The 25,571-nt window shown below is 41.3% G+C and overlaps 1 protein-coding gene across 1 annotated transcript in view; it reads right to left on the bottom strand.

The window, feature by feature from the left end:
• DHTKD1 (dehydrogenase E1 and transketolase domain containing 1) overlaps positions 1 to 25,571 on the bottom strand; it is a 169,380-nt gene that overhangs the window by 45,740 nt on the left and 98,069 nt on the right. The window contains exons 13-15 of the mRNA XM_053716471.1: positions 24,462 to 24,626; positions 22,501 to 22,583; positions 19,899 to 20,068 (exon numbers count right to left, since the gene is read on the bottom strand). Coding sequence (XP_053572446.1) covers positions 19,899 to 20,068; positions 22,501 to 22,583; positions 24,462 to 24,626 — 418 coding nt within the window. The remainder of the gene's footprint in view (positions 1 to 19,898; positions 20,069 to 22,500; positions 22,584 to 24,461; positions 24,627 to 25,571) is intronic.

Raw genomic sequence — 25,571 nt, 5'->3', positions numbered from 1 at the left:
TGTCTACACCTGGGATATGCACCGCAGAGATTAGACAGGAGCTGGATTCCGCCCAAGCAAGTATCCGAGATACTTCTTTCATAGCTTGGAGACTGTGAGTCCCACCCTGATGATTAACATATGCCACAGTTGTGATATTGTCTGTCTGAAAACAAATGAACGGTTCTCTCTTTAACAGAGGCCAAAACTGAAGAGCTCTGAAAATTGCACGGAGTTCTAAAATATTGATTGGTAATCTTACCTCTTGAGATTTCCAAACCCCTTGTGCTGTCAGAGATCCCCAAACAGCTCCCCAACCTGAAAGACTTGCATCTGTAGAGATCACAGTCCAGGTTGGCCAAACAATAGAAGCCCCTTGAACTAAACGCTGGTGATTTAACCACCACGTCAGAGAGTGTCGAACATTGGGATTTAAAGATATTAATTGTGATATCTTTGTATAATCCCTGCACCATTGATTCAGCATACAAAGCTGGAGAGGTCTCATGTGAAAACGAGCAAAAGGAATCGCGTCCGATGCTGCAGTCATGAGGCCTAAAACTTCCATGCACATAGCCACTGAAGGGAATAACTGAGACTGAAGGTGCCGACAAGTTGCAACCAACTTCAAACGTCTCTTGTCTGTTAGAGACAGAGTCATGGACACTGAATCTATCTGGAAACCTTAAAAGGTGACCCTAGTCTGAGGAATCAAGAAACTTTTTGGTAAATTGATCCTCCAACCATGTTTTCGAAGAAACAACACTAGTTGATTGGTGTGAGATTCTGCAGTACGTAAAGACTGAGCTAGTACCAAGATATCGTCCAAATAAGGAAACACCGCAATACCCTGCTCTCTGGCTACAGAGAGCAGGGCACCGATAACCTTTGAAAAGATTCTTGGAGCTGTTGTTAGGCCAAATGGAAGAGCAACAAATTGGTAATGCTTGTCTGGAAAGAGAATCTCAGGAACTGATAATGATCTGGATGAATCGGAATATGAAGGTATGCATCCTGCAAGTCTATTGTGGGCATATAATGTCCTTGCTGAACAAAAGGCAGAATAGTCCTTATAGTCACCATCTTGAGAGTTGGTACTCTTACATAACGATTCAACATTCAGAACTGGTTTGAATGAATTTTCCTTCTTTGGGACAATGAATAGATTTGAATAAAACCCCATACCTTGTTCCTAAAAAGGAACTGGCATGATTACCCCCGAAAACTCCAGGTCTGAAACACACTTCAGGAAAGCCTGAGCTTTTACTGGATTTGCTGGGATACGTGAGAGAAAAAATCTTCTCTCAGGAGGTCTTACTCTGAGAGACAATGCTCTGAATCCACTGATTTTGGACAGAATTTATCCAAACATCCTTGAAAAACCTTAATCTGCCCCCTACCAGCTGGGATGGAATGAGGGCCGCACCTTCATGTGGACTTAGGGGCTGACTTTGGTTTCTTTAATGGCTTGGATTTATTCCAATTTGAGGAAGGCTTCCAATTGGAAACAGATCCTTGGGGGAAGGATTAGATTTTTGTATCTTATTTTGACAAAAGGAACGAAAACGGTTAGAAGCCTTAGATTTACCCTTAGGTTTTTTATCCTGAGGCAAAAAAACTCTCTTTCCCCCAGTAACAGTTGAAATAATAGAATCCAACTGAGAACCAAAAAAATTATTACCTTGGAAAGAAAGAGATAGTAACCTAGACTTAGATGTCATATCAGCATTCCAAGATTCTAGCCAAAATAGCTAAAGACATGGATCTAACATCAATTTTGATAATATAAAAAATGGCATCACAAATAAAATGATTAGCATGTTGCAGCAAGCGAACAATGCTAGATATGTCAGAATCCAATTCTTGTTGCGCTAAATTCTCCAACCAAAAAGTTGAAGCAGCCACAGCATCTGCCAAAAAAATTGCAGGCCTGAGAAGATGACCTGAAAATAAATAGGCTTTCCTTAGATAAGATTCACGTTTCCTATCTAAAGGATCTTTAAAAGAAGTACTGTCTTCCATAGGAATAGTGGTACGTTTAGCAAGAGTAAAAATAGCCCTATCAACTTTGGGGATCTTTTCCCAAAACTCTATTGAAATTGCTGGCAAAGGATACAATTTTTTAAACCTTGAAGATTGAATAAAAGAAGTACCTGGCTTATTCCATTCTTTAGAAATCATATCAGAAATAGCATCAGGAATAGGAAAAACCTCTGGAGTAACCACAGGAGGTTTAAAAACAGCGTTTAAACGTTTACTAGTCTTAACGTCAAGAGGACTTGGCTTCCTCAATAGCCAAAGTAATTAACACTTCTTTTAACAAAGAACGAATATAATTCATTTTAAATCAATAAGTAGATTTGTCAGTGTCAATATCTGAGGAAGGATCTTCTGAATCAGATAGATCCTCATCAGAGGGGGATAAATCATTATGTTGTCGGTCATTTAAAATTTCATCAACTGAATGAGAAGTTTTAAAAGACCTTTTACGTTTATTAGAAGGCGGAAATGCAGACAAAGCCTTCTGAATAGAATCAGTAACAAATTCTTTAAAATTCATAGGTATATCATGTACATTAGAAGTACGGACGGACTACGACGAATGAAGGCTCCTTTAAGGGACGTCATCCAAGATGGCGTCCCCTCAATTCCAATTGGCTGATAGGATTCTATCAGCCAATCAGAATTCAGGTAGGAAAAATCTGATTGGCTGATGGAATCAGCCAATCAGATTGAGCTTGCATTCTATTGGCTGTTCCGATCAGCCAATAGAATGCGAGCTCAATCTGATTGGCTGATTGGATCAGCCAATCGGATTGAACTTGAATCTGATTGGCTGATTCCATCAGCCAATCAGATTTTTCCTACCTTAATTCCGATTGGCTGATAGAATCCTATCAGCCAATCGGAATTGAGGGGACGCCATCTTGGATGACGTCCCTTAAAGGAGCCTTCATTCGTCGTAGTCCGTCGGTGAAGAAGGATGTTCCGCGTCGGCGGGAGGAAGATTCAAGACCCGCCTTGGAAGATGACATTGCCCGGATAGAAGACCTCTTCAGCGCCTCTTGGAAGATGACATCGGCCGGATCGAAGACTTCTTCAGCGCTGCCTGGATGATGACTTCATCGGATGGAAGATTTATTCAGCGCCGCTTGGAGGATTAACTTCTTCCGCTCCGGATGTCCACTTCGGTTCCATCGCTGCTCGGCTGAGTGAAGACGACTCAAGGTAGGATGATCTTCAGGGGATTAGTGTTAGGTTTTTGTAAGGGGGGTTTGGGTTAGATTAGGGGTATGTGGGTGGTGGGTTTTAATGTTGGGGGGGGGTTGTATTTTTCTTTTACAGGCAAAAGAGCTGAACTTTTTGGGGCATGCCCCCACAAATGGCCCTTTTAAGGGCTGGTAAGGTAAAAGAGCTTTGAACTTTATTTAATGTAGAATAGGGTAGGGCATTTTTTTATTTTGGGGGGGTTTGTTATTTTATTAGGGGGCTTAGATTAGGTGTAAGTAGCTTAAAATTGTTGTAATATTTTTAAAATGTTTGTAACTTATTTTTTTATTTTTTGTAACTTAGCTTTTTTTATTTTTTGTACTTTAGTTAGTTTATGTAATTGTATTTAATTGTAGTTATTTGTAGGTAGTTTATTTAATTAATTTAATGATAGTGTAGTATTAGGTTTAATTGTAACTTAGGTTAGGATTTATTTTACAGGTAATTTTGTATTTCTTTTAGCTAGGTAGTTATTAAATAGTTAATAACTATTTAATAACTATTCTAACTAGCTAAAATAAATACAAAGTTACCTGTAAAATAAATATAAATCCTAAGATAGCTACAATATAATTATTATTTATATTGTAGCTATATTAGGGTTTATTTTAAAGGTAAGTATTTAGTTTTAAATAGGATTAACTTAGTTAATAATAGAAATATTATTTAGATTTATTTAATTAATATTTAAGTTAGGGGGGCGTTAGGGTTAGTGTTAGACTTAGGTTTAGGGGTTAATAATTTTTATTACAGTGGCGGCGGGTGTAGGGGGGGCAGGATAGGGGTTAATAGGTTTAATATAGGTTGCGGCGGGTTCAGGGAACGGCGGTTTAGGGGTTAAACTATTTATTTAGTTGCGGCGAGGTGCGGGATCAGCAGGATAGGGGTTAATAACAGAATTTATGCTTACCTGATAAATTACTTTCTCCAACGGTGTGTCCGGTCCACGGCGTCATCCTTACTTGTGGGATATTCTCTTCCCCAACAGGAAATGGCAAAGAGCCCAGCAAAGCTGGTCACATGATCCCTCCTAGGCTCCGCCTACCCCAGTCATTCGACCGACGTAAAGGAGGAATATGCATAGGAGAAATCATATGATACCGTGGTGACTGTAGTTAGAGAAAATAATTCATCAGACCTGATTAAAAAAACCAGGGCGGGCCGTGGACCGGACACACCGTTGGAGAAAGTAATTTATCAGGTAAGCATAAATTCTGTTTTCTCCAACATAGGTGTGTCCGGTCCACGGCGTCATCCTTACTTGTGGGAACCAATACCAAAGCTTTAGGACACGGATGATGGGAGGGAGCAAATCAGGTCACCTAGATGGAAGGCACCACGGCTTGCAAAACCTTTCTCCCAAAAATAGCCTCAGAAGAAGCAAAAGTATCAAATTTGTAAAATTTGGTAAAAGTGTGCAGTGAAGACCAAGTCGCTGCCTTACATATCTGATCAACAGAAGCCTCGTTCTTGAAGGCCCATGTGGAAGCCACAGCCCTAGTGGAGTGAGCTGTGATTCTTTCAGGAGGCTGCCGTCCGGCAGTCTCATAAGCCAATCGGATGATGCTTTTAAGCCAAAAAGAGAGAGAGGTAGAAGTTGCTTTTGACCTCTCCTTTTACCAAATAAACAACAAACAAAGAAGATGTTTGTCTGAAATCCTTTGTAGCCTCTAAATAGAATTTTAGAGCACAAACTACATCCAAATTGTGTAACAAACGTTCCTTCTTTGAAACTGGATTCGGACACAAAGAAGGCACAACTATCTCCTGGTTAATGTTTTTGTTAGAAACAACTTTCGGAAGAAAACCAGGTTTAGTACGCAAAACCACCTTATCTGCATGGAACACCAGATAAGGAGGAGAACACTGCAGAGCAGATAACTCTGAAACTCTTCTAGCAGAAGAAATTGCAACCAAAAACAAAACTTTCCAAGATAGTAACTTAATATCTATGGAATGTAAGGGTTCAAACGGAACCCCTTGAAGAACTGAAAGAACTATATTGAGACTCCAAGGAGGAGTCAAAGGTTTGTAAACAGGCTTGATTCTAACCAGAGCCTGAACAAAAGCTTGAACATCTGGCACAGCCGCCAGCTTTTTGTGAAGTAAAACAGATAAAGCAGAAATCTGTCCCTTCAAAGAACTTGCAGATAATCCTTTCTCCAAACCCTCTTGTAGAAAGGATAGAATCTTAGGAATTTTTATCTTGTTCCATGGGAATCCTTTAGATTCACACCAACAGATATATTTTTTCCATATTTTATGGTAAATTTTCCTAGTTACAGGCTTTCTAGCCTGGATAAGAGTATCAATGACAGAATCTGAAAACCCACGCTTTGATAAAATCAAGCGTTCAATCTCCAAGCAGTCAGTTGGAGTGAAGCCAGATTCGGATGTTCGAATGGACCTTGAACAAGAAGGTCCTGTCTCAAAGGTAGCTTCCATGGTGGAGCCGATGACATATTCACCAGGTCTGCATACCAAGTTCTGCGTGGCCACGCAGGAGCTATCAAGATCACCGAAGCCCTCTCCTGATTGATCCTGGCTACCAGCCTGGGAATGAGAGGAAACGGTGGGAATACATAAGCTAGGTTGAAGGTCCAAGGCGCTATCAGTGCATCTACTAGAGTCGCCTTGGGATCCCTGGATCTGGACCCGTAGCAAGGAACCTTGAAGTTCTGACGAGACGCCATCAGGTCCATGTCTGGAATGCCCCATAATTGAGTTATTTGGGCAAAGATTTCCGGATGGAGTTCCCACTCCCCCGGATGGAAAGTCTGACGACTCAGAAAATCCGCTTCCCAATTTTCCACTCCTGGGATGTGGATTGCAGACAAGTGGCAGGAGTGATTCTCCGCCCATTGAATTATTTTGGTCACTTCCTCCATCGCCAGGGAACTCCTTGTTCCCCCCTGATGGTTGATATATGCAACAGTCGTCATGTTGTCTGATTGAAACCTTATGAATTTGGCCTTTGCTAGTTGAGGCCAAGCTTTGAGAGCATTGAATATCGCTCTCAGTTCCAGAATGTTTATCGGGAGAAGAGATTCTTCCCGAGACCATAGACCCTGAGCTTTCAGGGGTTCCCAGACCGCGCCCCAGCCCACCAGACTGGCGTCGGTCGTGACAATGACCCACTCTGGTCTGCGGAAGCTCATTCCCTGTGACAGATTGTCCAGGTTCAGCCACCAACGGAGTGAGTCTCTGGATCTTTGATCTACTTGGATCGTCAGAGACAAGTCTGTATAATCCCCATTCCACTGTCTGAGCATGCACAGTTGTAATGGTCTTAGATGAATTTGTGCAAAAGGAACTATGTCCATTGCCGCAACCATCAAACCTATTACTTCCATGCACTGCGCTATGGAAGGAAGAAGAACAGAATGAAGTACTTGACAAGAGCTTAGAAGTTTTGATTTTCTGGCCTCTGTCAGAAAAATCTTCATTTCTAAGGAGTCTATTATTGTTCCCAAGAAGGGAACACTTGTTGACGGGGACAGAGAACTTTTTTCTATGTTCACTTTCCACCCGTGAGATCTGAGAAAGGCTAGGACAATGTCCGTATGAGCCTTTGCTTTTGACAGAGACGACACTTGAATCAGTATGTCGTCCAAGTAAGGTACTACTGCAATGCCCCTTGGTCTTAGCACCACTAGAAGGGACCCTAGTACCTTTGTGAAAATCCTTGGAGCAGTGGCTAATCCAAATGGAAGTGCCACAAACTGGTAATGCTTGTCCAGAAAGGCGAACCTTAGGAACTGATGATGTTCCTTGTGGATAGGAATATGTAGATACGCATCCTTTAAATCCACCGTGGTTATGAATTGACCTTCCTGGATGGTAGGAAGAATTGTTCGAATGGTTTCCATCTTGAACGATGGAACCCTGAGAAATTTGTTTAGAATCTTGAGATCTAAAATCGGTCTGAATGTTCCTTCTTTTTTGGGAACTATGAACAGATTGGAGTAAAACCCCATCCCTTGTTCTCCTAATGGAACAGGATGAATCACTCCCATTCTTAACAGGTCTTCTACACAATGTAAGAATGCCTGTCTTTTTATTTGGTCTGAAGACAATTGAGACCTGTGGAACCTCCCCCTTGGGGGTAGTTCCTTGAATTCCAGGAGATAACCTTGAGAAACTATTTCTAGCGCCCAAGGATCCTGAACATCTCTTGCCCAAGCCTGAGCAAAGAGAGAGAGTCTGCCCCCCACCAGATCCGGTCCCGGATCGGGGGCCAACACTTCATGCTGTTTTAGTAGCAGTGGCAGGTTTCTTGGCCTGCTTACCCTTGGTCCAGCCTTGCATCGGTCTCCAGGCTGGTTTGGTTTGAGAACTATTACCCTCTTGCTTAGAGGGTGTAGAATTTGAGGCTGGTCCGTTTCTGCGAAAGGGACGAAAATTTGGCTTATTTTAGCCTTAAAAGACCTATCCTGAGGAAGGGCGTGGCCCTTTCCCCCAGTGATGTCTGAAATAATCTCTTTCAAGTCAGGGCCAAATAGCGTTTTACCTTTGAAAGGGATGTTAAGCAATTTGTTCTTGGAGGACACATCCGCTGACCAAGACTTTAGCCAAAGCGCTCTGCGCGCCACAATAGCAAAACCTGAATTTTTCGCCGCTAATCTAGCTAATTGCAAAGTGGCGTCTAAGATAAAAGAGTTAGCCAATTTAAGTGCTTGAACTCTGTCCATAACCTCCTCATATGAAGAGTCTTTATTGAGCGACTTTTCTAGTTCTTCGAACCAGAAACACGCTGCTGTAGTGACAGGAACAATGCATGAAATTGGTTGTAGAAGGTAACCTTGCTGAACAAACATCTTTTTAAGCAAACCCTCTAATTTTTTATCCATAGGATCTTTGAAAGCACAACTATCTTCTATAGGAATAGTAGTGCGTTTGTTTAGAGTAGAAACCGCCCCCTCGACCTTGGGGACTGTCTGCCATAAGTCCTTTCTGGGGTCGACCATAGGAAATAATTTTTTAAATATAGGGGGAGGAACAAAAGGTATGCCGGGCCTTTCCCATTCCTTATTTACAATGTCCGCCACCCGCTTGGGTATAGGAAAAGCATCGGGGGGCACCGGGACCTCTAGGAACTTGTCCATCTTACATAATTTCTCTGGAATGACCAAATTGTCACAATCATCCAGAGTAGATAACGCCTCCTTAAGCAGAGCGCGGAGATGTTCCAATTTAAATTTAAAAATAATAACATCAGGTTCAGCTTGTTGAGAAATTTTTCCTGAATCTGAAATTTCTCCCTCAGACAAAACCTCCCTCCTGGCCCCTTCAGATTGGCGTGAGGGTATGTCAGAACCATTATCATCAGCGTCCTCATGCTCTTCAGTATCTAAAACAGAGCAATCGCGCTTTCTCTGATAAGTAGGCATTTTGGACAAAATGTTTTTAATAGAATTATCCATTACAGCCGTTAATTGTTGCATAGTAAGAAGGATTGGCGCACTAGATGTACTAGGGGCCTCTTGTGTGGGCAAGACTGGTGTAGACACAGAAGGGGATGATGCAGTACCATGCTTACTCCCCTCGCTTGAGGAATCATTTTGGGCAACATCATTATCAGTGGCATCATTGTCCCTACTTTGTCTGGACACTATGTCACATTCATCACATATATTTAAATGGGGAGGAACCTTGGCTTCCAAACATACAGAACATCGTCTATCTGATGGTTCAGACATGTTAAACAGGCATAAACTTGATAACAAAGCACAAAAAACGTTTTAAAATAAAACCGTTACTGTCACTTTAAATTTTAAACTGAACACACTTTATTACTGAAAATGTGAAAAAGTATGAAGGAATTGTTCAAAATTCACCAAAATTTCACCACAGTGTCTTAAAGCCTTAAAAGTATTGCACACCAAATTTGAAAGCTTTAACTCTTAAAATAACGGAACCGGAGCCGTTTTTACATTTAACCCCTATACAGTCCCTGGTATCTGCTTTGCCGAGACCCAACCAAGCCCAGAGGGGAATACGATACCAAATGACGCCTTCAATAAGCTTTTTCAGTGGTTCTTAGCTCCTCACACATGCATCTGCATGCCTTGCTTTCCAAAAACAACTGCGCATTAGTGGCGCGAAAATGAGGCTCTGCCTATGACTAGAAAAGGCCCCCAGTGAAAAAGGTGTCCAATACAGTGCCTGCCGTTTTTTTAATACATCCCCAAGATTAAAAGAACTATTTATAGTTAACATCCATTAAATATACTTATAAAGTAATCGTTTTAGCCCAGAAAAATGTCTACCAGTCTTTAAAGCCCTTGTGAAGCCCTTTATTCTTATACTAAACTAAGAAAATGGCTTACCGGTTCCCATAGGGAAAATGACAGCTTCCAGCATTACCAAGTCTTGTTAGAAATGTGTCATACCTCAAGCAGCAAAGTCTGCCCACTGTTTCCCCCAACTGAAGTTAATTCATCTCAACAGTCCTGTGTGGAAACAGCCATCGATTTTAGTAACGGTTGCTTAAATCATTTTCCTCTTACAAACAGAAATCTTCATCTCTTTTCTGTTTCAGAGTAAATAGTACATACCAGCACTATTTTAAAATAACAAACTCTTGATTGAAGAATAAAACTACATTTAAACACCAAAAAAACTCTTAGCCATCTCCGTGGAGATGTTGCCTGTGCAACGGCAAAGAGAATGACTGGGGTAGGCGGAGCCTAGGAGGGATCATGTGACCAGCTTTGCTGGGCTCTTTGCCATTTCCTGTTGGGGAAGAGAATATCCCACAAGTAAGGATGACGCCGTGGACCGGACACACCTATGTTGGAGAAAATTTTATTATAGAGGGCGACGGTATAGGGAGGGCAGGATAGGGGTTACTAGGTATACTGTAGGTGGCAGCGGTGTCCGGGAGCGGCGGTTTAGGGGTTAATACATTTATCAGAGTTGCGGCAGGGTCTAGGAGCGGCGGTTTAGGGGTTAGTAACTTTATTGAGTTGCGGGGGGCTCCGGGGGCGCCGGTATAGGGATAGAACAGTGTAGTTTAGTGTGAGTGCTTAGTGACAGGCTAGCAATAAAGCTGGGAAAAAGCCGAAGAGCAGCGAGATCGGATGAGTGATAACTCTCACAGTCTGCTGCTCATCGCCCCGCGGCTTTTTGACAGCTTTATTTGATAACTTAGGCGAACGTATTCAAGGTCCGCGGCGGCGAAGGTAGGCGGGCGTATTGGGCCGGCGAAGGCAGAAAAGTAGACGACTTGATAACTACCCCCCATTATCTGCATGTAAAATTTTATCATGACAACTATTACAAATGACATTTGGAGATATAATGTCCACAATCTTACAACAAATGCAAACTGAAAAATTTTGGCTCTAAGTATGACGCACAACGTAACTGTGAAACGTAAGTAGTGAAACGTAAGTCAGAGGTTGATCAAAGAGGACGGGTTCGGGAGTATTTTGAGATAAGAGAGGAGTGAGGCTGTTCATACTTTAAATTGTATTTTGGAGTGTATGGGTAGTCAATGTAAAGACTGGCAGAGCAGCGACTTAGGTGTAGGAGTCTAGCTAAATCATAATACCAAAAAATATGAATTAAAACAATATAAGGAAAAAGTAGAACAACAAAACAAATGGTTTGATTGTATAAGGAAATATAACCAGCAATATCCATGAACCATGTGTCCAGAACTGTAGTCAGTAAAATATGGAATAAAGATTATATGAACCAGGGTAGGAAACAGCTTGTAGTATAGATAATAAAACTGCTGTTCAACCAACACCTGTAATAGAGTCTTAAGCTGCCTCTTCCAGCTGGTCATCCGCCCATTAAGTGTACACAGTAGAAGGGAAAGTCCAGAGTATCGGGCAAGGGGATCATAGAGCTCAATAGAGTGGAAGCTGATAGAAGATTTTTTTGCAGCGCAAGCAGCTCCATCATGTGCCAAGAGGGTAGAAGGTAACGTAGATCCTTTCCAGTGATGTCCTTTAAGTTGAAGTGAGATACCGATCAAAATTTTATTCCGGACATAGTCCTTAAGACGTATCCTCAAGGCCTTTTGTGGTGCCATTGTTGACTAGGGGATTACCAAAGAAAACAGTTGCAAGAGGACTAGAATAGGGATGTCTAAGCAAAAAATACCTGTTTGCAGAAAGAGTTTCCATAAGGTCTCTAAACAAAGTGCTATCCTCCATAGGGATAGTTGTATGTTTGGCTAGAGTAGAAATAGCACCATCAATCTTAGGGATTGTACCCCCTGGCAGCTCCTGTATGGGTAATAACCCCTTTCCTGGGACTGGCGGGCACTAAAAATCAGATTAGAATTTTTTTTAAGAAGCAGGCCCCAACTGTTGCAGCTGAAATCTAGTCACTGAGGCCCCGGATTGAGAGAGAAAAGCCTGGGAACACAGAGGGGGTTGAGCTGCCGCCGGGAGCAAAGCCGGTGTCTTTGTATAATGGAAAAAAAAAACACTTTTAGCTGTTTGTGAATAAAGACAGTGCACCAAGCATAATAAATCCATACAGTTAGTAAAAACATGTTCCCCAGCCTAACCAGAGCCTGCACTACCAAACTGCATTATGCACTAAGCTTTTGCCGGTTCTCTTAAAGGGCCACCATACACTTATTTTTTAAAAGTGTACAAAAAATTACCCCTAAAGCTGCCAGAGGGCTGAAAAGGGTCAGAGGCTTCCTTAATAGTGTTCCCCATATTAGTGACATGATATGGAGAGAAAAAAATGTGTCATGAGTAGAGCAGTTTAAGTCCCCTGGCTATACTGTACCTGTGTAATGTCACTTACCTTATGCAGCACCCCTCCACTGGTTTACCAGGCATATCAATGTCAATGCAGCAGTATCCAGTAGAGAGCCCATCCAGTGCAGGTATTGAGTACTATGGAGGATTGCAGTATGAAATACTGGAGTCCCTCAGAAGGAGACTAGGGCTAGAGTCCCCGCGACACGTGAGGGTAGTTATGTGCACTGCATTTCCCTAACAGGACTTCAGCCATAACATGATATTCCCGTGTCCCTGTATCATTCAGCTGCTGTGAAGAGTCTTTTCTGTCTTCTTTGTAAAGTAATCTTTTTCAGATTTACCTTCCACCCGTGAGTTCTCAGGAAGGATAGTACAATATTGGTATGGGACCTTGCATGTTGACAAGATGGCGCCTGGATTAGAATATCGGCCAGCAGAGACCCCAGAACCTTTGTGAAAATTATGGGTGCCGTGGCAAGCCCGAAAGGAAGAGCCACGAACTGAAAGTGTCTGTCCAGAAAGGCAAACCTTAGGAACTTGTAATGATCTCTGTGGATAGGAACATGTAGATATGCATCCTTTAAGTCCACTGTCGTCATAAATTGACCCTTCCTGGATCAATGGAAGAATGGTACAAATAGTTTCCATATTGAAAGATGGAACTCTGAGAAACTTGTTCAGACTCTTGAGGTCTAAAATAGGTCTGAAAGTTCCCTTCTTCTTGGGAACTACAAACAGATTTGAATAAAAACCCTGCCCGTGTTCCTGTACAGGAACGGAATAATCACTTCCAGGGAGGAGAGGTCTCTTACACAATGTAAGAACGCCTCTCTTTTTATCTGGTTTGCAGATAATCTTGAAAGAAGAAATCTTCCTTGAGGAGGAAAATTTTTGAACTCCAGTTTGTATCCATGGGACACTATTTCTATAGCCCAGGGATCCTGAACATCTCGCACCCAAGCCTGAACGAAGAAAGAAAGTCTGCCCCCCACCAGATCTGGTCCCGGATCGGGGGAATGCCATTCATGCTGTTTTGGAGTCAGCAGCAGGCTTCTTAGACGGTTTACCCTTGTTCCAAGGCTGGTTGGGTCTCCAAGTAGTCTTAGATTGCGAATAGTTTCCTTCCTGTTTGGAGGAGGAAGAGAAGGAATTGCCCTTGACATTTTTCGAAAGGAATGAAAATTACTTTGTCGTCCTTTTTGCTTATTTCTCTTATCCTGAGGAAGGAGATGACCCTTACCTCCCGTAATGTCGGAGATAATTCAGATTCCTTCAGACCAGGTCCAAACAAGGTCTTTCCCTTGTAAGGAATAGCTAGAAGTTTAGACTTAGATGAAACGTCCGCAGACCAAGGCTTTAACCACAAGGCTCTGCGGGCTAGGATAGAAAACCCTGAACTCTTAGCTCTATTAATTTGCAGAGAAGCATCCGTAATAAAAACATTGGCTAACTTCCGAGCTTTAATCCTATCTTGGATCTCCTCCAAAGAAGTCTCAGACTTAAGAGACTCAGACAGAGCATAAAACCAATAAGCTGCCGCACTAGTGACAGTAGCAATGCACGCAGCCGGCTGCAACAGCAGACCCTGGTGAACATAAATCTTTTTAAGTAGACTCTCCAACTTCTTGTCCATGGGATCCTTAAAAACACAGATATCCTCAATAGGAATAGTAGTTCGCTTGGCTAAGGTGGAGATAGCCCCTTCCACCTTAGGAACCGTTTGCCAAGTTTCTTTGATAGCATCAGCTATAGGAAACATCTTCCTGAAAATAGGAGGCGGAGAGAAGGGAATACCTGGTCTCTCCCATTCCTTAGAAACAATCTCCGAAGCTCGTTAGGAACTGGAAAAACATCTGAGAAAGTTGGAACTTCTAAATATCTGTCCAATTTACTCGCCTTCACAGGAGCGACTACTACTGTGGAATCACAGTCATCTAAGGTAACCAACACCTCCCTAAGTAACAGACGGAGGTGTTCTAGCTTAAATCGGAAAGAGACAACCTCTGTATCAGTCAAAGGTTCCAAATCTGAAACCTCGCCATCTGATAAGACCTCTATACCCTCCATTTCAGTTCCCTGGGAGGGTACCTCTGAGACTGCCACCATGGCATCAGAAACCTCACTGATAACATGCTTGTCTTTCCTCTTGCGCTTACTTTGAAGCATAGGAAAAGCAGACAACGCATCAGAAATTGTGGAGGACATAACCGCCGCTATGTCCTTTAAAGTAACTCCAGCAGGAGCTAGAGAAGAAGTGCAGGGCACTGCTGGTGGGGGCATTGATTTTTGGGACACTTGGGGAGAAAGTTGCGGCATAAATTGACCCTCATTAGAAGACTCTTGGACAACATCCGCCTGAGAGGAGATTGGCTCAGTAAAAATTTTATCCCTAGAACTTGCAGTCCTATCAATACATGTAGGACAAAAAAGGGATTGGTGGTTCCACATTTGCATCAAGACATAAAGCACATGTAACTCCTTGCACCTCATCTTGATCCATCTTTTCACAAAAATATTGATATTAAGCAGCAAAAATACTGGAAAAAGCAATAAAATAAAATTATCAAAAACCCTTACTGTCTCTTTATATTCAAACGGTTTTTCTTTCTCAGACAAAAACTGCCAATTTTACTATAGTAAAATAACACTCAGAAAAAATAAGCAATAAATAAGCCCCTGCACCACAGCAACCTGCTGAGGTGCTCCTACCTGAACCATTGCTAACGGATCCCAGAAGCAAACCGTTACTGCAGTCTGTCAAAAGGACCGGATTAAGGACGCATCTGTGCTAAAAGCGCATGAAAAGGTGATTACATGCTGCTCTAGCCCAGAAAACCAGTACAGCCCAACTGAAGCCTGCAACTGCTTGGGAATAACGCTACAAGCAAAGGCGCCAAAAAAACAACCCTTCGTGGGCGTGCTGCAATACTATGTTTCCCTCTATAGAAAAAAAAATCAAAGTGAAACCACCGGACCCCTCCATCGAAAATAAAATGAGCAAACTAACTCCAGCCCCAGTGCCTGCACCAAATCACTGCCCAAATAAGACTTTATATTCAGAAAGTCTAACCCAGTCCCCACATAAAAGGCTCCATTAACCCTTATGTGTCATAGTGCTAAAATAACAACCCTCAGACTCCTTAAATCCCAGAAAAGGTAGCACTTACCTCAAACACTGCCTGGCAGGAAGGCAGTCCCCAAGCTTGAGAGGTCCTCTCCCTCACATTGGCCTGAAAGATAAAGTCATGCTGAGTCAGAAAGAAACTCAGGCTGAAGGATATAGGGCAGCTGAAAATGGGAGGCGCAGTGAGAATTATGTCCCACAAGTTCCCATAGCTCTAAAGCCACCAAAGCTCTACCGTAGAGACTGATATGGACTACGGCTACACCCCAGAACAAAGTAGCACTCTCTGGCACCACTTTAAAAATAACAAACTCTTGATTGAAGAATCTAACCTCACTTTACCTCTTCCTAGAACTAACGCAGGCAAAGAGAATGACTGGAGTGGGAGGGAAGGGAGGAGCTATTTAACAGCTCTGCTGTGGTGCTCTTTGCCTCCTCTTGCTGACCAGGAGGCGATATCCCACAAGGATGATGATCCGTGGACTCATTGTGTTTTTAAAAAGAAATTTGCTTCCCAATTGTCCACTCCTGGGATGTGGATCGCAGACAGACAGCAGTTGCGGGTCTCCGCCCACTGAATAATTCGGGCCACCTTTGTCATGGCCAAGGAACTCCGAGTTCCCCCCTGGTGGTTGATGTAGGCCACCGAGGTTATGTCGTCCGACTGGAATCTGATGAACCGGGCTAAGACTAACTGAGGCCAGGCCAGAAGAGCATTGAAGATTGCTCTCAGCTCCAAGATGTTTATGGGCTGACTCCTCCTGGGTCTATAAGCCCTGAGCCTTCAACGAGCCCAATACTGCTCCCTAACCTAGAAGGCTAGCATCAGTGGTCACAATCACCCAGGAGGGTCTGTGGAAGCAAGTACCCTGGGAGAGATGATCCTAAGAAAGCCACCATGGAAGTGAGAGTCTATTGACGCCTGATCTAGATCTACACGCGGAGACAGGTCCGTATAGTCCCCGTTCCATTGTCTGAGCATGCATAACTGCAGAGGTCTGAGATGGAACCGAGCAAACGGAATGATGTCCATGGAAGCCACCATCAGACCGATTACCTCCATACATTAAGCCACTGACGGCTGTGGAGAGGACTGAAGGGTAAAATAAGAGTCGAAAATCTCTTTTTCTGACCTCCGTCAGAAAAATCTTCATTAAGCTTGTAGCTGGAACCAGAGAACTTTTTTCCCCGATTCACCTTACATCCGTGGGATTGAAGAAAAGACAACAAGATCTCCGTATGAGATTCTGCTTGTTGAAAAGATGGCGCCTATAACAGAATGTCATTCAGATAAGGTGCCACTGCAATGCCCCGAGATCGAAGCACAGCTATAAGAGCCCCCAGAACCTTTGAAAAAATTCTGGGAGCTGTGGCAAGGCCGAATGGAAGGGCCACAAACTGGAAATAATTGTCCAAAAAGGTGAATCTCAGAAACTTGTGAAGGTCCCTGTGAATGGGAACCTGAAAATATGCATCCTTTAGGTCTATGGTTGTCATGAACTGACCCTCTTGTACCAAGGGAAGAATGGAGCATATAGCCTCCATCTTGAAGGATGGCACTCTGAGAAACTTGTTTAAACATTTTAGATCTAGGATTTATCGAAAAGTTCCCTCCTTTTTGGGAACTACGAACAGATTTGAGTAAAATCCCAGACCCCTTTCCTGAAAGGGAACTGAAACTAATACCCCCAGGGCGGCAAGGTCCTTGACACAATGTAAGAACGCCTCTCTTTATCTGGTCTACAGATAATCTGGAGAGGAGAAACCTGTCTCTGGGAGGAAAAGATTTGAAGTCTATTTTGTATCCCTGGGAGACAATGTCCACTGCCCAGGGATCCGGTATATCTCTTATCCAAGCCTGGGAAAAAAGAGAAAGTCTGCCCCCTACAAGATCTGCTCCCCGATTGTGGGCCGACCCTTCATGCTGACTTGGAATCAGCTGAAGGCTTTTTAGACTGCTTTCCCTTATTCCAGGACTGGTTGGGCTTCCAGGAAGGCATGGCTTGATCTTGCTTGGAAGAAAGGGAGGAAGACTTGCCTTTAAAGTTACAAAAGGAATGAAAATTACTCCTACGTCCCTTCTGCTTATTCTTTTTATCTTGAGGAAGAAAAGAACCCTTCCATCCAGTAATATCTGAGATATTTCCGCCAAACCAGGTCCAAACAAGGTCTTACCCTTGTAAGGAATAGCCATGAGCTTAGATTTAGATGAAACATCCGCAGACCACCAGGACTTCAACCACAAGGCCCTGTGGGCTAGGACCGCAAAACCAGAAATTTTAATAACCTGTAAGGAAGCATCTGTAATGAAGGAATTGGCTAACTTGAGAGCCTTAATCCTGTCCTGGATCTCACCAAAAGGGGTATCCGTCTGAAGAGATTCAGATAACGTATTAAACCAGTAAGCCGCAGCGCTGGTAACAGTGGCGATACACACCGCAGGTTGCCATTGTAGACCCTGGTGGACATACATCTTTTTTAGTAAAGCCTCCAATTTTTTATCCATTGGATCTTTAAAAGAACAACTATCCTCTATGGGAATAGTAGTCCTCTTGGCTAAAGTGAAGATCGCTCCTTCTACCTTAGGAACCGTCTGCCACGACTCCTTAATAGAATCCGCTATAGGAAACATTTTCTTAAAAATAGGAGATGGAGAAAAGGGAATACCAGGTCTTTCCCATTCTCGAGCAATAATCTCTGCAGCACGATCAGGAACCGGAAAAACCTCCACCGCGGAGGGAACATCAAAGTATTTGTTCAATTTACTAGACTTTTTAGGATTGACTACGATAGTTGTGTCGGAGTCGTCCAAAGTAGCCAAAACCTCCTTAAGTAATAAGTGAAGATGTTCTAGCTTAAATCTGAAGGATACCACTTCAGCATCAGAAGAAGGAATTACACTGTCTGAGATTTCCCCCTCAGATGCTACCGACATGTCTTCTTCCTCAGGCTTATGGGAAGGGACACTCTGGATAGCCAGAACTTGATCACTTACTGTTTCCTTACACGCCTTCCCTGCAACATGGGGAAACCCGACAAGCCCTCAGATACCGCAAGGGATACCTGGGAAGCAATGTCTTGTAGAGAAAATCCACAGGATTGCAAGAGGAAACACAGGGCACTGTATGTGGAGACTGAAAAAGTTGGGACGCTTTAGGAGAAAGCTGTGGCATATCTGCAACAGGAGACACCTGAACAGCATTTGCCTGGGATAATGGTGGCTCATGGTCAAATATTTTCTCTCTCAGGTGCCTACCTGTCCTGCAGTTCAGAGTGACTTCCCTCACAGAAGAAACAATCCCCTTTTCAACTACAGAGCAGTTACAGAGCCCTAACTGCCGGGGAAAAAAACGGCTTACAATAGTAATCTCCATGATCAAAAGTTAAAGTATAAAAACTACTATGACACACTGAGCCACCATAAATAACCTAACAGTCTCAATGCCCAAACTGCCTAAAAGAAACCCCAAACATGAAGGGTTAATAAAGTCCCATATTAAAGAAGACAGCTTTTAGCTGTAACAAGTGCCAGCAATCTCCTTGCAAAAGAAAATTAAAATGGCACTTACCTGAAAGTGCTGTCCGTCAGCAGGACAGCTCACCTGGTTTGAGAGGGTGCAGCACCTCACATGGACCTGTGAAGAGAGAGAAAGACTGAGTAAACCTACTCAGGTTTTTTAGTTAGGGCAGCAGATTCTTGAGAAAACGCAGTGAGGATTGTACCTCACAAGTTCTCAAGTGCCCTACTGAAGAGACTAATGTGAACTAGACTAGACCCTAGAAAGTGACAGAGTAAGCTTACTCTGCAAAAAAAAAAAAAAATAATCTTGATTGAAGAAAACTTCTCATCAGACACCAAAACTTCACCTCCTCCTTGCACTACAGGCAAAGATAATGACTGGGGGATTGTGGATAGGGAAGTGATATTTAACAGCTTTGCTGTGGTGCTCTTTGCCTCCTCCTGCTGGCCAGGAGTGATATAACAGTAATTGATGATGATCCGTGGACTCACCGTGTCATTAGAAAGAAATACAGGTTTTTACCATTCTAAAAATTGCTACAAAGTTTACCAAACCTAGTAAACAGAAAAAGGCCTCAAATCTTATACAACAGGCCTGCTGGAGCTAACCATGATATGCTCTGTTTAGAAACAATTAAACGATATAACCTGCAATATAATAAAATTAAATCAACATATTATCTAATTCCTGCAAAACTAATTAGCATATGGATTTGTTTAAAACTTTGTGGCCGCCAAAATGTGGTTTTGGAAAAAACTTTGTGGACTTATATATATATATACATACACACACACATACATACATTTTACAGCAAAACAGTCCAAATAATTATTACAAAGCAACAACCTTAATTTGTGCAACACTGCTAATTAAATAATCATAGAATTTATATCCCAGAAAAACTTAGCCAAATTCTCTAATGTGTCCAACATCATCCATCTTTTCAGCAGGAGCAGGATAAAAGAGGGAAAGTGTTTCCCAATTTTATTCTCAATTCAAATGGGTTTGGCCTATCACATGCCAGTCAAGGCTAATGTGAGACTCTTTAATTAAACACCTAGCTCAGACAAAGTAAGGTGTATCTGGGAGGAAGGGATTTTAAAACCAGATATGCGAATATGCCAGGGATAAAATCTGTGAGCTATGCCACCACAGTATTCACAGAAACCCACCAATCACTGGCTCTGTTATCCTTGTGTCTCTCTACTTTAATAAGGTCATGTACTTTTCCCACTACAATAGCTATTCATAGCATGCACTGAACACACTCACCCTTGGCATTTGGATATTTTCCCATCTCTTGCTGTAGCGTCAATAATGGGAATGGACAAAGTTCTTCAATTCTGATAATTGCAAATTTGTTCCCAGCATCCCCCAGTGTTTCTCTCTGTTTCTCCAGAGCATAGTAATGCTTGCCAGAACACAGAACAACTTTATTTACACTGTGTGAAAAGAACACAAAAAATTAAAATGGAAAAAAAACAAACAATACTCATCTCCCTTTCCCCATTTGCAACTTACAGGGTGCGGGTTTATTTTTGTTACATCTGTGTTCCCTAAAGACTCTACTGTTCAGGGATGCATACAACATACAACCTACGCTAACCTTTCTTTATACCAGTTCCTCTCCTCCATTGCTATCCCCTGAACCCCCTTAGCATGTAAGCCTAAGAGTCCAGCTGTTTGTAGATCACCTTCTCAAGAGCGGACTACAACAGTGCAACTCTTGGCAGGGCCCTCTACCCATTTGATCCCTATAATTGTTTTGTTGTACTCCGTCTTTGTTAATAGTGCTGCGGAATCTGTTGGCACTCTACAAATAACCGATAATAATAATAATAATAATGTAGGTACAACACTTACATTTTTATTTCCATATAGTTTTATGGTACTACAATAAATGTGCTTAACGACTCTTCATATTAAACAAAATGGCAATCTGACCTCTGCAGCCTGCATCCAGGTGAATTCCGAAAATGGCAGGGTGGTGAAAGAATCCACCTGCCCTGCCATTTTCGGAATCCACCGGGATGCAGCAAGGCAAACGTAGCATTACAAAAATAAACAAAAATAAAACGCCCGCAATAAGTATTAAAAAAAAACAAACCCTAACCATCCGCAATAAAAAAAAAAAACCCAACCGTCCGCAATATCCACACCACCCTGCCATTTTCGGAATCCACCGGGATGCAGTAAAGTCAAACGGAGCATTAAAAAAAAACCACCTGCAATAAGTATTAAAAAAACTAACCGTCCGCAATTAAAAGAAAAACTAACCTTCCGCAATAAGTAATTAAAAAATAAAAATAATAACCACCTGTACGAACTATTATGAAAGAAATAAACTAACCGCCCGTACGAAGTATTAAATTATTAACCCCTAAATCCGCCAACCACAACATTGCAAACTACCTAATACATCTATTAACCCCTAATCCGCCAACCCCCCACGACGAATTAAACCTAATTTACCTATTAACTCCTAAACCGCCAACCCCCACAACGCAAAAAACTAATTTAATGACAAGTTACATAAAAAAAAATACTACATTACACTTAAAATAAAATTTAAAAAAAAAAAAACATTAATCTAACATTACAGAAAATAAAAAAAGGCTAACATTACAATAAATAATAAACAACACTATCCAACATAAAAAAAATTAAACCTAATCCCTAATAAAAAAAAGCCCCCCAAAATAAAAACACCCCCTAATCGAAGAATAAACTACCAGTAGTCCTTAAAAGGGCTTTTGTAGGGCATTGCCCTAAAGAAATCAGCTCTTTTATATTAAATATGAACCCCCTAAAAGTAAAACCCCCCACCCACCAAAACCCCAAAATAAAAAAAACTAACACTAATAAACCTAATCTACCCATTGCCCTGAAAAGGGCATTGCCCTTAAAAAGGGCAATTAGCTCTTTTTCACTGCCCTTAAAAGGGCATTCAGCTATTTTGCAAATTGCCCAATAAACCCTAATCTAAAAAATGTAAAAAAAACAAACCCCCCCAAAAAAATAAAAAAACACTAAAGCCCCAAATAGGTACTCACGGTTTCAGAAGTCCGGCAGAGGTCTTCTTCCAGGCGGGTCCATCATCTTCATCCACAGCGAACAGCCAATAGGATTTCAGTAGCTCTAATCCTATTGGCCGTTTTGAAAAAATCCGCCAATAGGAATGCAAGGTACCCCAAATTGATTACGGTACCTTGCATTCAATATTCAGTATACGACGGACATCAGATAAAGATGAGCCTTCATGTTGCCGAGGACCATCGACACTGCCACAGATGACCACCGCCGAGGATCGCCACATCTAGGAAGACCGCTCCGCGCCGCCTTCGCTGTGGATGAAGATGATGGACCCACTTGGAAGAAGACCTGTGAGTACCTATTTGGGGCTTTAGTGTTAGTTTTTTTTTGGGGGGAGTTTGTTTTTTTAGATTTGGGTTTATTGGGCAATTTGCAAAAGAGCTAAATGCCCTTTTAAGAGCAGTGAAAAAGAGCTGGATGCCCTTTTAAGGGCAATGCCCATACAAATGCCCCTTTAGGGGCAATGGGTAGTTAAGGTTTATTAATGTTAGTTTTTTTTTATTTTGGAGGGGTTTGGTGGGTGGGGGGGGTTTACTGTTAGGGGGGACTTTGTTTATTTTTAATGCAAAAGAGCTGATTTATTTAGGACAATGCCCTACAAAAAGCCCTTTTAAGGGCTATTGGTAGTTTATTCTTAGATTAGAGGGTGTTTTTATTTTGTATTTTTACTTTTTTATTTTTTGTAGGCTTATCAACTAGTGTATCAATAAAAAAAAAAAAAAAAATTATAGTTTGATGTAATTGTAAGCAAATAATTTGCTTTCCTTTAATAATGCATTACCTTTTGGGATCTGCAGAGGTGTCCCCAATAACAGGTTTAAATGTTTTGCCTGGTCCCATATCCTGAAAGCTTGAAACTGCAGCCTAGGAATAAATAATGCAGAAATAAAATCACATTATCATAAAATTCCAATAAAAGCTCATTATGCCCATTTATGTTTAATATAAAGGTGTCTGATTTTGCATTGGTCATCAAGTGGGTGTTTATAGAGACACACAAATACTAACCAAACAGCAGCAGTTAACAGTAGCAGAGCTACTCAACAGAAGGCCTGGTGCACAAAGTTTGGGCCCCACAAAGGTAACAGTAGAAAACAAAAAGTATAAATATACATTTAAGTATTAATATGCATTCTGCTCTGTATTATGATTTTGGATAGATAGATAGATAGATAGATAGATAAGGATTGTACACATTATGCACACAACTATGTACAAACTGGCTGTTATGGGCGCCCTTCAACTCTTTGACCCTGGGGCGACTGCACCTGCGGCACCAATGTAGTTCCACCCCTAGCAGTGAAGCAGTTAGACAGAAAGGAGATTTTATATATATATATATATATATATATATATATATATATATATATATATATATTTCATTAAAATTATGGGGGGAGATAAAAAACTGAAATTAAAATCCTCCATGTCTCAAAATTAAATCAATGTAAATATTTGCATAGGAAATTAGTACTTGCCTAGATGTACTAATTTCCTATGCAAATATTTACATTGATTTATATATATGTGTGTGTATTTAAGTGTATGTGCATGTGTGTATTGGGTGAGTGAGTGCCTGTGTATGAGTGAGTACTTTTTACAAATTTTGCTTGAGGTAGGCACATATCTAATGTTGTACCTCTTTAAATGTGCGCATACATTTTAGTCACTTGGCCAAAACTTGTACAACTCCATATATAACAGCAACACTTTTTCTTATACAAAGTTCTGTATTAGAAAAATCCACAAATATACAGATAACGTTTCAATTCAAATGATCTTAGTCACATCACTAATTACACAGTGTATAACGCACATTTATATAGCTAAAGAGCACCTCCCACACTTTCTGTTCACTCTTTCAGTATATGGGTCAGAACCTGTGCAATATAAATTTTGACCTATAGGGGGCACTCGAACATGTTAAGCACCTTTAAAACTGAAAGAGTTGGAGGTGTGGGAGGTTCTATGTAGGTATTTATATGTATGCTATTCACTGTGTAATTAATGACATTAGATCATTTGGATCGAAACGTTGTCTGTATATTTGTGGATGTCTTTCTAATAAAGAACTTTTTATAAGAAAAAGAGAAGTGCTGCTGTCATATATGGAGTTGCTGATAAATTGGTCTGTGTGTGCAGAGACCGGCAGTGTGCACTGCTACAATAGGGAGAGACAAGTGCTGGAGTATAAATTAACTTGGCAAAACTTGTACAAGCCATTTTTTCTGCACACTGCTCAAAAACGTATAAAAAATTAAAGGGAACACTTGCGAGAGCGTTGTTCATCGCTACACAAGGGGGAGACGCCTACAGGGAAGGTACATGCGGTTAGACAATGAGATAGTGATTAGCAATGGCCACGAGAGTTGAATTTATTTATTTTTGCTAATAATCCCCTCGTTTGAGTAGTATATTGATGTATAAAAAATAAAACATTGTATACCCATCTGACAAGGGGTTTGTACTGGACTACATTATAATAATGAGGTTCATGAAAATATTTTCAACGCAAAAAGGGTTTCCTATGTGAACAACGTTTAAGAAGGGTCTACTTTAGAGTACAAATCAACTAATTTAAACAAAGAATCACTGCATTGTCAACTGGCCATGAATTAAATCTCAGATAGTCACATGACAAATTATCAGTAGGTGATCTACTACAGAGAGATGGGAGAGAGTGCAATAAATAAAGATAAATTGCCGTACTTGTATTTTAGCCTCTAGTGGACCTGGTCTTACCGGATATCTCAGCAGCATTTTTGGAGAGGCCACAATGAGAGGTTTTCTGAAATTTCGGATCATCTGTCGCCTCAGTAAGTGAAAATACTGTGCTGGGGTTGTTGGATGCACTACAAACATATTGACAGTATCTCCATCTATACCTTCCTCTTTGCTGTCACACATCTGCATGAGTGAAAGTTATCAATGTTAAAGGGACAGTGTACTCAGGCATGCAACTCTTAAGTTTGTTGTATTCAAAGCAACTGCAGGAGAACACTTTCACATGAGCTGGGCTCTCTCTTCCACCCTTCTACCTGGAGTTTGATTTCTGATGCTGCCTCTTGCTAACATATCTTTTCTATAGCCAATACTGCAGTAAAATCAAATTGTCAAAATAGCAGGAAAAAAATGCTACTTGCATATACAAAACAAAGGTAAATAAGCCATTTGCAAACAGTTTAATACACTTCTGTAGATAAAATGGAAAATTGGGACCACAATGTCCCTTTAACTTGCAAAACTTGACAAAGTGAAAACTCATCAAGTAAAAAATACTTTCTTATACTGAGTAGCAGTGTATTTTTGTACAAGCTAATTTGCCTAATAACTACCTGCTTAATAAAATAATATATACGTATGCATATTGTAGTGCAGCTATCGTCTCAGGTCTTAGGTTGGTTGTATGTTAAATCCAGTTGTAACTTTATATCGCAAAACCCTCAGTAGCTAGAAATGCTGAAGATCTGAAGTAAATTGGTTGGATATTATTGGAGTTATTAAAGGGACATTCTAGCACAAATATGACACTAGAGTATGACGCAGCATCTCTATGGGCTCTATTCACAGAGATAAATTGCAAGTGAATTGTAGGAGATTTGAATTTTTTTTATTAACTATACACTATCAAGGGACAAATCCAGTGAGTATCTCCTGCAAGAAGATCTAAGTTAACCCTGCACAATGCATAGTTAATGCTGTGTACAATTCACGTCAATGGCGGGAATTGAAATGTTTCCATTCCCCTGCCATTCCCCTCTTAATGCATAGACCCCTATGTGTTTAACTCCCACAAAGGTGATAAACACACAGTTAAAGTCCTGCTTGTCTGCTGCAATGATCTACTAGTAA

This window comes from Bombina bombina, chromosome 6 (genome assembly GCF_027579735.1).
Source record: "Bombina bombina isolate aBomBom1 chromosome 6, aBomBom1.pri, whole genome shotgun sequence".
Lineage (NCBI taxonomy): Eukaryota > Metazoa > Chordata > Amphibia > Anura > Bombinatoridae > Bombina > Bombina bombina.
Note: the sequence above shows the minus strand (reverse complement) of the source record. Positions and strands in the feature narration are given on the sequence as shown.